Here is a 14,953-nt window from a genome sequence, read left to right as displayed (position 1 = left end):
TATGCTATGGTCCAATTTTGTACTGAAGAGAGAGGAGCCCCCACTTTGCGAGTACTGTGACTCTCGCCTCACCGTGGAACATATCCTCGTTGATTGCCCCAGATACCAGGATGTCAGGGCAAAATATTTTAGAGCCACTAATCTAAAAACACTATTTAATAATGTCGACCCTGGGAAGGTACTGGGCTTTATTCGGGAAGTGGGGCTATCTACGAAGATCTGATTTCTGAATTTGTGAATATGCACTATTTACATTAGATTTTTACCAAATATTTAAATTTTTACTACCTTTACTATTTTAACTGTGAATAGACCTTGATTTTAATTATATGACTGTATAGAATCTGGCCCCTGTTGTTTAGAGAGAGAGTGGTCCTTGAGGGACTGCAGGCACGACATGGCCTAAATTGTGCCGAGGTGCCTCAAATCAACAAACAAACAAACAAAGCTATGGTCCAATCTTTTTTGTGGACCACTGTGGGAAGGGGCATCTGGGAGAAGGTTTCAGTGCTGCCTACATTTAGCCACTTAGCCAACTCAATTCAGCTTGAGTCTGGTTTCAAGCTCCAGCCCCCTTGATAGGTAGACAAGAGGTTTTACCTCTCAGCCATACTTCTCACATTTTTAGACTTTTTTCTTCATATATGTGAACATTGGAGTAAGTGAATGGAAAGTGTCAATATCCATTTTAATAAGGTTAGGGCATAGACTTATATATACTATATCTAGACTGGAAATGGAGATTTTTTATCAATACAAAAGATGTGAAAATTTTTTAGAAAGTTGGATCAAGGCGTTGTTTTGTAAAGTAGTTAAAAGAAGTAAAGTTGTTGTTTTTTTCAACTCTAACCTATGTAACATATAATTTAATTTTTAGATCTAGATCCAGTAATTGAACATCAAAAATAAGAGCACTCTCGTCTCATAATTATTTTTTTGCAATTTTTAGATACATAATCTAGAAAGATCTATCAATGTATTTAAATGTACATAAGATGATTTAAATCAACATGAATTATTTCCATCTAGGATTTTTTAAACATTATCTCAATGGAAACAAACAGGAAATGGCTGTGTTTCATATATTTGCGTGAATATCAGAGAAATGATTTTGCATTATTTATAAACTTTGAAAACTAAAGATAATTACTTTCCTATGGCAGAAAAGTTGATTGGGGCGACTCCCCTTAGAGCCTGAAAAAAGAGTTTACGTACATAAAAATCTATATATGTATAGGTCTGTGAATCGATCTATCGCGGATAAGAATTTATTTCCGGTTTCCAGTCTAGATATAATATATAAGTCTATGGCTTAGGGTTAATATAATAATATTTTTCATTATCAAAGCCTGCACATATAGCTAATTTTTATATAATAATACTTTATAATCAGGACATGTCTATAATTTCTATTGCAGCCTGTGAACCTGGGCGGTGGGGTGGAAACTGTTTACAGTTATGCAAATCAACATGTAAGAACTGGTCCTGCAACAAAGAGACAGGTGAATGTGATTTGGGATGTGTCCCAGGTTACAAAATGCCAGATTGTACTCATGGTAAGTTGACAGTTAAAACTGTAAATTATATTTAACTTTAAGCCTAAAACAATCTGGTCATGTATTGATGTTATTAATCTCAGTTAATATTTGTCTTAATTAGAAAATCCCTAGTTTACTGTTGAACAGGCTTGTTTGTGCAACTCCCGGCTGAGATAATTGTAAAGAAATTGTTGTTGCACAAGCAAAATAAAACTTAAGTTTACTTGTGTCTGTTAATCAACATAGTGTTGGCAAAATTTTATTCTTGATAGTTATGAAACATGAGATCTGTCTGAGCTTGATAGGGAGTGAGATCAAGCTTTTTGTTTGTGTAATGATAGGGCTCTTTCATTACATGTTTTGAAGGAAAAAAGTTCAGTGCAGCTAAAAGATGAATGTCCATGGAGTGCATACAAGGTCTAACATCATCATTATAGAGGCAAAAATGACAAAGTGTGGTTTCCATGTAGTTATTTTTTTTTTCAATTGCATTGAAGATCCAGCTTTTGTTAAAACTTAAGTCCCAGCTTAATGATAATAAATGGGCTTTATATTTGATTAATTTAAAATGTTTTAATAAAAAAAATGAAATACCCACAGATTGATAGAATTGAAGATCCACTCTTTTATCATTCTCTCATTCATGTTTAGAACTATTTGAAACAAAAGTTGTAAAGAGAAAAAAGAAATTAAATTTTAGATACACATATGTGTTGAAATTGTTGATACTATTCTATATCTTTGTAACATTGGGAGTTTGTATTCTTGACATGGACCTATTGTATCATTGTCTTACTTTAAATGTCCATTTGTTGTTTATTCTTTTAATACAAAGCCTTCTATTTCTCACTTGGGGTCATTCTTATATTAAAAGTTTCATTGCAGCTAGTGATTAAATGAAAATAAAGAAATGTTGTCAACTAAATCATTGCTATGGAGGCACGGTGGCTGAGTGGTAAAGTGCTTGGCTTCCGAACCAGGGGTTCTGGGTTCAAATCCTGGCAAAGACAGAGGTGCCCAAGATCCCAAAATTAAAAATCCTTGAGTCTAACCAGCTCTTATGGTTACCTGACATTGTGCTGGCCACATGACACCCTCATAAACCATAGGCCACAGAAACTGATGGCCTTTACATCATCTGCCCTATTGACCACAAGGCCTCAAAGGGGAACTTTTTACTTTTTAAATCACTGCTGTGCTTAGAAAGTTTCATTATGACCATGATTTCTTTGTTTCGCCATTTCAAGTTGAACTCACTTTCTAACAAACCATAAACACTTTTCTTTTGCTGAACAGCAGTAGCTTCAGATTAGATTAGGCCCTTCATTGGTACATTTAGGAAGTGCCTCTTCTCCTTATTTGTTCATGTTATTGATTAAAATTGTACTAAATCATTGCTGTTCTTGACTAAGGTAACTCTCTGTTCTGAAATATCACTAGGATGGGAAGAATTTATGAATGAATTAGTTGTAAATTTGTTGCAAATAAAACATATAGCTTGAAGCATTTTGTCAGGTTATGCATTTTTTTAAACAAGTTATGATGATATGTATGTTTTATGTCTGCTTGTTGCTAAGGTTTTAGGTTTTATACCTAGATTAAATGTAAATTTATTGGTAATGGTGTTACATCTGTTTACTGTGAATATTCTTTTTGGCAAATCTTACTACAAAAGGACAATAAATCTGAACATCTTGTAAATATAGCAAGATAAACTTTATATAACCGTTTTTAAATTTCTTGTCACCATGAATGTAAATGACAACATCCTGTGATGGATGTCATGTCTTGATACAGGATGACCTATTTTATAGACATTATTCGTGAGCAGCATTACAGACCAGAGACTGGACAACTTCAGAAACTATTTGTGATAAAATCTGATGTTTTTTACATAAAATAAATCCAACTTCCATGAAGATAATAGATGAATGTAGTTTACACAGATCACTTTTATTCACAAATGCATTAATATAAATATACTTTGTTAACTTTCTAACTTCTATGGTCATATCACTAAGCCCACTAATTGACTGTACAAAACTAATTTCATCAACTAATTAAAGACTATATTATTTGTTACATGACTTCTACTTATCTAGAAAACTTAGCTACTTTAACAAATGACTGGAAACTAACTTTTTGTACAACTGACTTGAAAGCTTAACTTTATCAAGTCATTTTACCAACTTTACTCAACTCCAATCTCTCACATGACCTTACTTGCAGTCATACCTCTCTCACATGACCTTACTTGCAGTCATACCTAACTCTCTCTCACAGGACTTTACTTGCAGTCATAACTCTCTCACACGACCTTACTTGCAGTCATACCTAACTCTCTCACATGACCTTACTTGCAGTCATACCTAACTCTCTCTCACAGGACTTTACTTGCAGTCATAACTCTCTCACACGACCTTACTTGCAGTCATACCTAACTCTCTCACATGACCTTACTTGCAGTCATACCTAACTCTCTCTCACAGGACTTTACTTGCAGTCATAACTCTCTCACACGACCTTACTTGCAGTCATACCTAACTCTCTCACATGACCTTACTTGCAGTCATACCTAAATCTCTCACAGGACCTTACTTGCTGTCATACCTAACTCATGTTCCCTTCTTACACTTTCATGCTTTGTATTCACAAAATTCACCAAAGTACATTTAGGTAAATATTTTGCCTGAGACAGATGTTAACACTTAAATACTTTTATTTTATTACACATAGATTTACTGCCACCACAGATTTGAAAATGCATTAAAAACATATCTGTCATTTTGCATTTGATGTCAGTTTAATGTAATTCACTTTGTGTTGTCTTGTTCAAAGAAAAACTAAGTTTTTGGACAATATTTGTAAAAAAAAAAAAGTTTGCTTTTTAGTATCAAGAGCATAGATTAAACAGTTTTCCCTTGCGGTTCCTGTGATGCATAATGTGCATATCCTGGATGGATAATGAGGATGTTTTGGAATTGGCCAATATCCACAGTATCTTTGCTCTTTTGACACAATGTTGGCTCAGACATGTCACCCACATCCCAGATGTAAGAATTTCTAAAGACATTGCTGAGCGTGCAGAAGGAGTTTGACCAAAACAGAGATGTCTGCAAGCAAGACATGACAACAACAGGCAACAATGAAAGTATGTCGGAGGAAATAGCTCAAGATTCGACAGCATGGAGACAGATTGAGTGTGCTGTTATAAACCTCGCTGATAGCAAAAGAAACATAGTGGCCTAAGTCAAGAGAAAGAAACAGAAAGCTGCCCTATCAGATGTATTGACATGTATGAAATGTGGTAAAATCTACCTCTCCAGAATTTGCTTGATTAGTCGCACCAGATTCTGCCCTGTCTCAAGAAGAAACTAAAACCATTGATTCATCTAGGTACATCCATTGTCCATAGTCTCACAAGACAAAAAAGCAATATAGGCAGATTATAATACACATATTGCATCTCTTCTGAGTTATTGGTATATAAAAGGCTTTATTTGCACTATCAAATTCAAAACATATGCAGGGTGACTTAAACTCTCTAAGATGTATAAATCTAGATGCACTACACTAGAACATAAGCATTTCTGTAATATTTCATTTGTATATTTCAACAGTTTGTGACAACGGGACATGGGGAGATAACTGTTCATCCCAGTGTGCATCCAAGTGTATAGGACGATTATGTGACAAGACAACTGGTCTTTGTAATCAAGAATGTATTACTTTGAGAGGAAGAAAGCCAGTATGTACAAAAGGTGAAAAGGATATTGTCACTTGAGACAAATTTTTTCCTTAGTTCCTTAGTGAAGACATTACCAAGACTATTGTCATTAAAGGGAAACTCTGATGGTTTTGACAATTTTGTATATAATGTATTTTGATTTACAGATAATGAATGTATTATTCTTTTTTTTTTAAATTTGCAATAATAACTTAGTAATGGATGGCTGCCTGGTCGTGCGGTTTGCGCGCTGGACTGTCGTTCGGATTTATCGATGGTCAAGGGTTCAAATCCTGCCCGCTCCCTTCCCCCGTCGTCCTGCGGGAGGTTTGGACTAGGAAGTAAACTAACTTTAACTCTGAAGGAACATCCGAAACATGTAAAACATTTTACAACATTTTTAATTAATGTTTTTCTGGTGTAATTTTCCTGCGCATCCAAAACGATCAGATTTTCACTGGTTTTCTATGTGATGTCACACTAACCTATTCTATTGACTTATTGTATAACGGGAGACCATACAGTAAAGTGAACAATCTCATAAAAGAAATATATCTTCCTCTATGCAGTTACATCTAGATCTTGTAAGCAAAGAAAAAAAATGTGTGATGAAAGTAGATTTACATGCATGACTAACCACGGCAGTGTGTATTTTCTCGCACAAACACTATCGCTTGGTTGTCTTGTCTTGACCGACTATACATAGTTTAGACTAGTCTTACACTGACCAGTTTGTTAGAATCAGTCAGACACATGATCTATTTACTTTTTCGGACAGGGAGGGGCTTAGATGAAAATGTTAATTTTTTTCTTGAGTTGGTTATCCTAATGCTTTTAGATCTCTCTCTCTATATATATAACTGTACCATAGCTCTGGACTAGGCAGTCACTAAGCTTAATAGCTACTGTAAGAATGAAGCGATAAGATTGGTTAAATGTAGTTTCTCTTTCAGTATTGTTGAGGGAAGTGACGTTTGACTGAGCTAAAAACAAAATCTCAAAGAACCCCTTTTTTTTTTTTGAGATGTCAAGAATTTACTGACTAATTTATGAAATACAAATGTTTCTAAGCATTTAAATACAAAATGGTAAAATGTTTACTATTACAACTTTTTACACAGAATTTAAATATGTCAATAACTCAAATTTGAAAAACCATCGGAGTTTCCCTTTAATTAACCCTGAGCTGTTTTACAATATGGAATTACAATTCTGATGTTTAGAGGATAAACTACCACACGCGTTTTAACGGATAATTTTACATGTAATATAATTTTAAAACAGCAAAACATATGAAATCAATAATAAAAATTAACATATTTCATGTTTCCATTCTTATTGAAAAAAAAAATGTTTTATTTTTGTAGCAAGCAGAGTATCCAGTTTTTTATAATGAATTTGACACGTTTAAATCTATATTCTTAAATAATGAAGTTTTATCAAGTTTATTGTACTTTATATATAAATAAAAAGATTGAATTTATAGCATTTGCTAGCACATATTTTCTTTCTTATAGATATAAGTTGGAAAATGGAATTCAGTACAAACTGCAGAATTTGTGTTGCAATAATTTAAAAGAAGCTGTACCAAAAAAAAAAAAAAAAATAGATTTAATTTATAGAGTTTCTGTCATTTGGTTTCATATTTCTTTATTGTCCAATTCCAATACAGCCTGTGACATTGGGAAATGGGGTTCAAATTGCACCAAGTCATGTAGCAGTAACTGTAAGGATAAACTTTGTAGTAGCAGAACTGGAAAATGCTTATTGGGCTGCCAGCCAGGATTTAAACCTCCTTACTGCAGAGAAGGTAATTTCTTTTTGAATAAACAAATATGTTTCTCAGAAAACACACAATATCCTTGTTTACAGTTGTGTTCATAATCAAACAACACAATATTTGATGACATAATGTTTGTTATATAATTTGATCAGGGGTGTGGAGGAAATTAAGTTTTGTTACAATTTTTTTACAATGGAGGTGTTTTTTTTAAAATGATTTTTGGCCTTATGTAATATCTGAACATTTTTTTTTTTTCTATCACAACTCAACTAAATCTCTAAGTGAATAATAATAAAAATCAGTTTTCATTGGTCCAACTGTAAGAGCACATTCCCCTCCAGACAAAAGTACACCTTTTTTTTGAAATTGTACATTTCTTTTGTCACACACTTAATGATGAAATTTACTGACACATTTTAAAACTACAAAATATTTGCTTTATTCATGGTAAACCCAACCCTAACCCTAACACAGACTCAAAAGGCAAAATACCTAGGTGTTATAATAAATAAACAACTGTCATGAAATCCCCATATTGATGAATTATTAAAAAATCAAACAAAGCTTTAGGGTTTATTTTTTTTTAAATTCTATAAATCAAATAAGAACATGAAACTAAAATGTTATTTAACCTTGGTTATGCCAATAATAGAATATGAATCCTCTGTTTGGGACCCCCTCAAGAAAACATTAAGAAACCAGAACAGACACAAAATAGAGCAGTGAGATTCCTAACAAACAAATATTCACATTTGACTAGAGTAACACCTTTAGTAAAAATCACTAAATTTAGAAAGCCTCAAAGATTTAAGTCTTAAAAGTAAAGTAGCAATTATACATAAAACACTGAACCATAATCTTCAAATACAAAAACAAAATCTAATCAAATATTCAGAAAGACAAAAGATAAAGGCACATTCCTCGTTCCATATGCTAGGACAAATGTGTACAAATGCTCCTTCTTCCCTAGTGCTATTAGAGCATGGAATGGGTTGCCTGAGCCAACCAGGAAAACCAATGACTTGGCAGAATTTAAGTCATTGGTTAACACGCGTGACTAGATGCATGACGCGTAGGACGTAATCATCTACCTTTTTGGAAGTAATGTCTGTATTTTATAAGATAAGATACTTCCTAAATGCTGGTTTGTTACTAAATAAGTCTTGGTCCCTTAATGCAGATTGGTTCTTACATTCTGGTGTTTAAAAATGACTTAAAATTTCTTTTAAAGTCTGTTCCCACCTTTGATTATTCTAATGTTGGTTTAGTCAAACATTAATGTAGAATAAATGTACATTTTTTTTTTCCGAAAGTACTTAGTGAAAATGAAAATTAGAAGTGTAAATTGTTAATTATGTTTTGATATGAAAAAAGGACAAGACAAATTAAGTGTGGTGAGATCAAGACCATAATTAAATGTCAGGACGGGGATATATTGTTGTCCACTTTCAGTCCTACAATGACATTGGCTCATGTCAGAATAATGTGTTTAAAGCCTGGATATTAATTGTTTTGAATATTTTCCCCCACACAGCAGTTTCTTCCCTTCTTACAGCTGCTGGTTTCTAATTTTTACTTTTTAGAATCAACAGCAGGATGTAGCACAAAATGCTGCAAGCCACTTGAGGTTCACTGACTCGTAATTTGTCCCCAAAAAAGGCAGCAAAAAATAGTATTCAGGATTTTACCTCATCAAGGTTGGTAGCCAACCGATGGTAATGAACCCCCTCCTGCCTAAAGTTTACTGAGCAAGGCACTAACAACTTGCATTTACCCCTTCTCCTGTCAGTTCCGCCCTGCCTAGTTCTTGAGCCACTTGTGAAGATCACATTGGGAAGCGTGGTCGAGAGGCTAAGTGCGCTTGAACTTGGCTTGTCTTGGCTACCTAGAAGGGGGCTCGAGGTTCGACACCCGACTCGGGCAGAGTTGCGTTTACTGAGCGCCTAAAGGCAGCAGGGAAAACCAACTCCTAGATACCCCCTCCCCCCCACAAATGAGATTGGACCCAAGCGCTCTGAGCATGCTAAAAGCATGAAAATAGCGCTATATAAAAGCTATAATAATAATTGCCATTAAAAGCATTATATTATATTCAATATTTAATATTAATATATATTTCAAAATAGATATACTGAATTAATATTGCAATATTTTGTTTCTACAGAATGTGATCCAGGAACATGGGGCCAAGAATGTGCGAAATTCTGTAATATTAATTGTAAGCACTTCTCTTGTAACCGACTGACTGGCCATTGTACTAAAGGTTGTAATACTGGTTTTAACAAACCATATTGTTCTGACGAAGACAAACAGATCTAGATTCAACTAGTGATATGCGTACATGTAGATTTATTAATTAATTACACAATATTATTACTTCTTTATTCTGTCTAGTGAAACTAATCTCATGTAAATGATCGTCTTGGATTAACTTGACATGTTTCAACCTTGACCACCATCTTGCTGGCTCGATCACATGTTGTAATTTAGTCAATACTACACCCATACTTTCTGACTTAAGTTTAACGTTTTTTCCCCATTGTAATAATAGAAAAAGTTTTTGCCCTTTCATTGTATTGAATTTAATAAAAACATGAGACTTTTACATTTATTAAAGTATCTTTTTTTGAAAGATGTTAATTATTGTTCTTTGTGTTTCTTATTTCAATAGTTTTCAAAAATTAGATAAGGGACTTTTTATATAATAAAAAAAATAATATTGCTTGTCTTCTAGTCTTAAGATTAATGAGGAATGCATCTCCAGCTTTGACCTAGATATTTTGCCACATGCAGCGCAGACATAGACCATTTTCCACCAGTGGTTGATTCAGATTTTCTTTTCCCTGTCTACGCAGACAGTATACAATAAATAAATAATAAATGTGAATCATTTTGAATATTTCTGGAACAGAATCATTTGTTTACATTGCATGTATATAACATTATTAAAACTTATAAATTTTTTTTTCATTAAACTTTCTGACAATGAGTATAGGTAAATTAGTGAATACATATTTAAAACACAAAATTAAACTTAAATATAGAATGTGATGACTCAGGCAGATATCTCATGACTGAATGCATTTGGAAAAGTTCATAAATCCTACATGAACACATGAATGTACTCCATTTTTTTATTCTGATTTCATTTAAGTGATAAGTTGTTGAGCTTGGAAAATATTAAAACCATAATTTTTTATTACAAGTTTTATTTTGCAAAACAAATCAATTTTTGAGCTAAAGCAATCATTACCCCTTAGTGATCCTTATACATTTATTATTACCAAATAAGTATGTAGGAGGCATGGTGACTGAGCGGTAAATCACTTGGCTTCCAGGAACCGGGGGGTCCCAGGTTTGAATCCTGGTGAAGACTGGGATTTTTAATTTAGTGATCTTTGGGCGCCTCTGAGTCCACCCAGCTTTAATGGGTACCTGACTTTAGTTAAGGGAAAAGCAAAGACGGTTGGTCATGTGCTGGTCACATGACACCTCGTTAACTGTAAGCCACAGAAACATGACCTTTACATCATGTGCCCTATATAGGGTAATATAGACCACAAGGTCTGAAAGGGTGAACCTTAAATAAGTGTGTAAATAACAACCAACACTATAAGCTTGAAGCGCAACCTTCTTTAATATCTGCATGCCTTTTTTTTTACACCTGAAACGGAGACATTGAAGGCATAAAGACTCGTTGTTAATATAGTCACAAAATGAATTTTCCAATCCAGATGAATTCTTCATACGTCTTTTAAGATTCCAGTTTTGGACTAAATTTCAACCACACATATAATTAAGTTACAAATTTCTATTTCATTTCAATACAATTAGTTTAAAGTAGCCGACAGTAAAAGAATAAAGTTTTTTGCTATTAAGTGACTAAATTGTCCCCATTAGGAAGCACCAGAACCATTCTTGGCAGTAGCCAAAAAGAAAAAATTCCCTACAATATTCAAGTCTATCATTCGACTGACACGTTCTAACAATCCCTTCATCTTGGCGACAGCTTCTTTTACAGAAAAATGAAATAACATTAGATTTCAGAAATCTGAGTAGACACTTATTTACTTTCCAATTCTACAAAATTTACATAAATTACATGTAAAATTTCAATATTTATAAATGTCTTCATTTGTCTAACAGTGACTTTTGGTTGGTGTCCTGATATTAGGCCTACGGTGCTAGTTACAAATTCATTAGTTTCGATTAAAACATTTTTTTGAATCAAAGCAATGTTCATGCAGCTGGTATACAATGCAAAGTAAGGTTTCACGTTGTCCTTGTTGTCAGGGTTATGTTAAGGCCTTAGCTCGTTTGCCCGGGCCCCTGACATTCAACCAGGCACCTTCGTGCTTACAATAAATAAATGACTCACTGGTAACAATGTAAATATTTAATGATATAAATATAAATATGATGACAAACTAATGGAGTAATGACATTGAATTTGGAACATTTTGATACTGTGAATTTATTAATTAAACAATAATTCTACACCTTGCTGTCCCACAACGTACACATTAATGTTCGAAACCACAACACAACACACTGCTGTCTCTAGTCACCAGCGTAGACTTCCAATCCCAAACTAACTCCCTGTAAAGACAAAGTAAAGACAAACTAAAAAGGTCTAGTAGACTATCACTATGGCATCGAAACAACTGCGAAACGCAGTTATGCCTTAGATACTCACCCTAAACAGGGGAACACAGAAGAATTTCAACAAACGTTACACCAGCAGAACAAAAACACTCCATCAACTTACAAGCAAGGCAACAAAAAGAAAGTGCGTTCAAAAATAGTGCACTTAATACACATTGGTGCTGGAATGCCATAATCTACGCACCGACACTTGTGATATTAAGTATAACCTAGGATTTTAAACCTTTTAATAGAATTTCATTTAAAAAAAATTACAAAATGTTCAGTCAAAATGAAACAAAAAGTAGATAGATCTATTTATTAACTGTGAATATTATGTTCCAATATTTAGCCACTGTCGTTTATTTTGTTTTTAATTGTCAGTTATTCACAAAGTGCATTTTTTACTTGGGTGTCACCTGGTGCGGACCGCACCCGCCCCCCGCACTTTCCTAGTGATGCCACTGGATTAGCTTATACCCATAAACCGCGCTTCTGAGGGTTTCAATTCTCTTTACACACTAACAAGGGCGGACTTGGTGTCAAAATCGGCCGGGCATTTCTATACCGTCGGCCCATAAATTGCATGGAATCCAATTATAGGTCTACCCGTCCTCAAAGTCATTAGGTTAATTTTGTACACAATAAACAGTATATCCTTCTTCTTCTTCTTCTAGCCAGCTTTTTGCTGCTGAGCTGTGAGCTCTTTAGCAGACTGTGCCAAAGAAAAAAAGTGTGCTGTTTTCTTCAGTTGTTCAGCACTGCCGTACAGGGTGTTGGTTATGTTGGGCTGTAGTGAAAGTAGGGTCTGCCTAAGGTGGATTAGGGAGGGGCATTCCTTATAAGAAATATAGGCCATATGTTGCTTTTAAATCGCAAAGTGTGTAGGCCCTAAAAGGATGAATCCTACTAGTAGCTACTGTCTACAAGTGTAAGCTATTACATTATTTCGGAAATTAGTAGGCCCTATTACACTATAGAGTCTGGAATAGATTTAAAAAATAGGCTACGTCACTCAAAGGGCCCCTTTTGTAAGAGAATACTATAAACCTTTAACAATAAAATGCAGACGGGACTTCAGAAAAGATGATTAGCCTACTGTGGTCCTACCTGCCCATATGGGTAGGCCTACCGGCCCACCGGACATTTGCCCGAATGCCCTTATAGCCAGTCCGCCCCTGCACACTAAGAGATTAACATTAATACGGCTTGTCCTCGAGTTCAAAAATTAATTAGGAATGCAGTATTTCCCGTGACTACGCAGCCCGAGCTGTGTTTTACCAACTAGTCTGCCCCTGGGCTACACGAACTGCGTATGTGTTTGTGTGGCAAGTGGTATAAACCAGGAAACGCTAGCTCTATATTTTACATCCCATTCTCATGAACTCTTAATAATACTTACTTCAGTTTACGGATGGCCTAAGTATAAGTCCAGAGCACGACGTGCGTATTATAGGGCAGTCAGCATGCTCATCAATTTCCCTTTATCTACATCGCTCTGTTGTCTAAGATTCTGACAAACAAAGAGAGACTGTGGGATCTCAATGAAAAGGAAGCAAGAAATGCCACAAGACTGCATTCTTTTATTATTACAATGGACCTCATTCACCAATCGTAGACAAACAACATTTATTCATGTGATAATATTGATAAGACAACAAAAAAAAAGCTGTCATGTGATAGCCATTGTGTATTAAAAATTAGATCGTAATTTATATAGAAGAGAGAGAGAATCACGTGGCTAAATGTTGTTTGTTTACGATTGGTGATTGAGGCCCATTCCTGCGAATAGCTTGCATGGGTTCAAATAGGTCGATCAAAACTGACTGGAAACTGAAATGATTTTTAGAAGTTTGTAACGATTTAGCTGAAAATATGACAGTTTATGGATTTCTTAGGGGAATATAACTATATGGCCACACAGTGAAAACTCTGTCCATGTCTATGTTTAAAATATCTTGAAGTCAATGTCCATTTTGTAAGTTCACGATAAACACACACAAAAAATGCCAAAGACGTTCAATTGAACAGCATTGTTGCCAACTAAGTAAAAAAAAGAATTGTGCTAAATTTTTTAACCCGAATAACTCAATCTCAATTCTTTGGCGTTGTTCTTCGAATTTAATCTCTTGTATTACCCCTGGTTAATAGTCTATTTGTTTCGATATGAAGTTTAAAGTCATAAAGTGAAAATATAAAGATTCCTCCATGTTGACAAGTAGTTGATACTACAAACGTAAAGCTTAGGGAAGAAATCGATTCTGTAGAGCTAAAAAGTGCACACACAAAAATATAGTTCGTCCGTCGTGGTTCGATGATGACCACTTTTGTCATCCAGGGGGCTGAGGGCTTTGTACTGGGGGTTTGTGCCTCCTCGTGTGGCTGGTGAGACCTATTTTAGCCAGGAATGTTCGGCTGCACACTGGGCAGGTTATTCCAGCTGGAGCTAGTGTCATTAGCCGTGCTTATCTTCTTTGGCGCTTTTCTTCTGCCAGCGCTGTTCTCTTTTTCTCAGCAATTTGTGCGTCAGTTTTCACAGCGCGAGGCCATGATGCTCTGTCATGTGCCTCTGTCTCCCAGGTGGCTGGGTCAATGCTGAACGCTTTCAGAGAAGCTTTGAGGGTGTCCCTAAAGCGTTTTCTTTGTCCACATTGTCAGCGCTTTCCTTCCCTTAATTGGCCATGCAGGAATCGTTTAGGGATGCGGCGGTCTTCCATTCTGCAGAAGTGTCCTGCTCATCGCAGCTGGAACTGCATCAGAATTGTATGGAAGCTTTGCAGACCCGCTCTTCGAATGACTTTAGTATCTGGTATTTTTTTCTTGCCATTTGACATTCAGTATTTTTCTTTGACAGGTCATGGGGAAGTGGTTCAGTTTTTTAAGCATGTTTTCTGTACACTGTCCACGTTTCTGAGGCATAGAGCAATGTAGAGAGGATGACAGATCGAGAGACCCCTAGCTTTGTGTCTGTAGTGATACCTCGTCTGTTCCAGACATTTGCTAAAATGGGAAAAAAAGTAAATTAAATAATAATAATCCCATAAACCTTTTAGAATAAAATATATATACAAGTATACTGTATACACCAAAAAGCTAGCCATTTGTAGCCTATTTGTTTTCCGCCATGTATGAAAATATCTAGCATCTGTGCGTGCCTATATTGAGTGTGGACTTGGCAGAGCTTATATACTCTAATTAACATGCATGACTAGACAAGAGGATGACGCAATTATCTTCTGTAAAGAGGAAACGTCTATAATT

General features: G+C 35.0%; 1 protein-coding gene across 1 annotated transcript in view; it reads left to right on the top strand.

Annotated features, from left to right (window-relative positions):
- Window positions 1-9,688, top strand: part of LOC106078825 (multiple epidermal growth factor-like domains protein 10) — a 35,746-nt gene extending 26,058 nt beyond the window's left edge. Inside the window, exons 15-18 of the mRNA XM_056017316.1 lie at window positions 1,419-1,556; window positions 5,159-5,299; window positions 6,938-7,075; window positions 9,213-9,688. Of these exons, the coding sequence (XP_055873291.1) occupies window positions 1,419-1,556; window positions 5,159-5,299; window positions 6,938-7,075; window positions 9,213-9,367 (572 nt within the window). The 3' untranslated portion in view covers window positions 9,368-9,688. The remainder of the gene's footprint in view (window positions 1-1,418; window positions 1,557-5,158; window positions 5,300-6,937; window positions 7,076-9,212) is intronic.
- The last annotated feature ends 5,265 nt before the right edge of the window (window positions 9,689-14,953 follow it).

Source organism: Biomphalaria glabrata, chromosome 18 (assembly GCF_947242115.1).
Source record: "Biomphalaria glabrata chromosome 18, xgBioGlab47.1, whole genome shotgun sequence".
Classification (NCBI taxonomy): Eukaryota; Metazoa; Mollusca; class Gastropoda; family Planorbidae; genus Biomphalaria; species Biomphalaria glabrata.
This window is presented reverse-complemented; position numbering and strand designations above follow the sequence as displayed.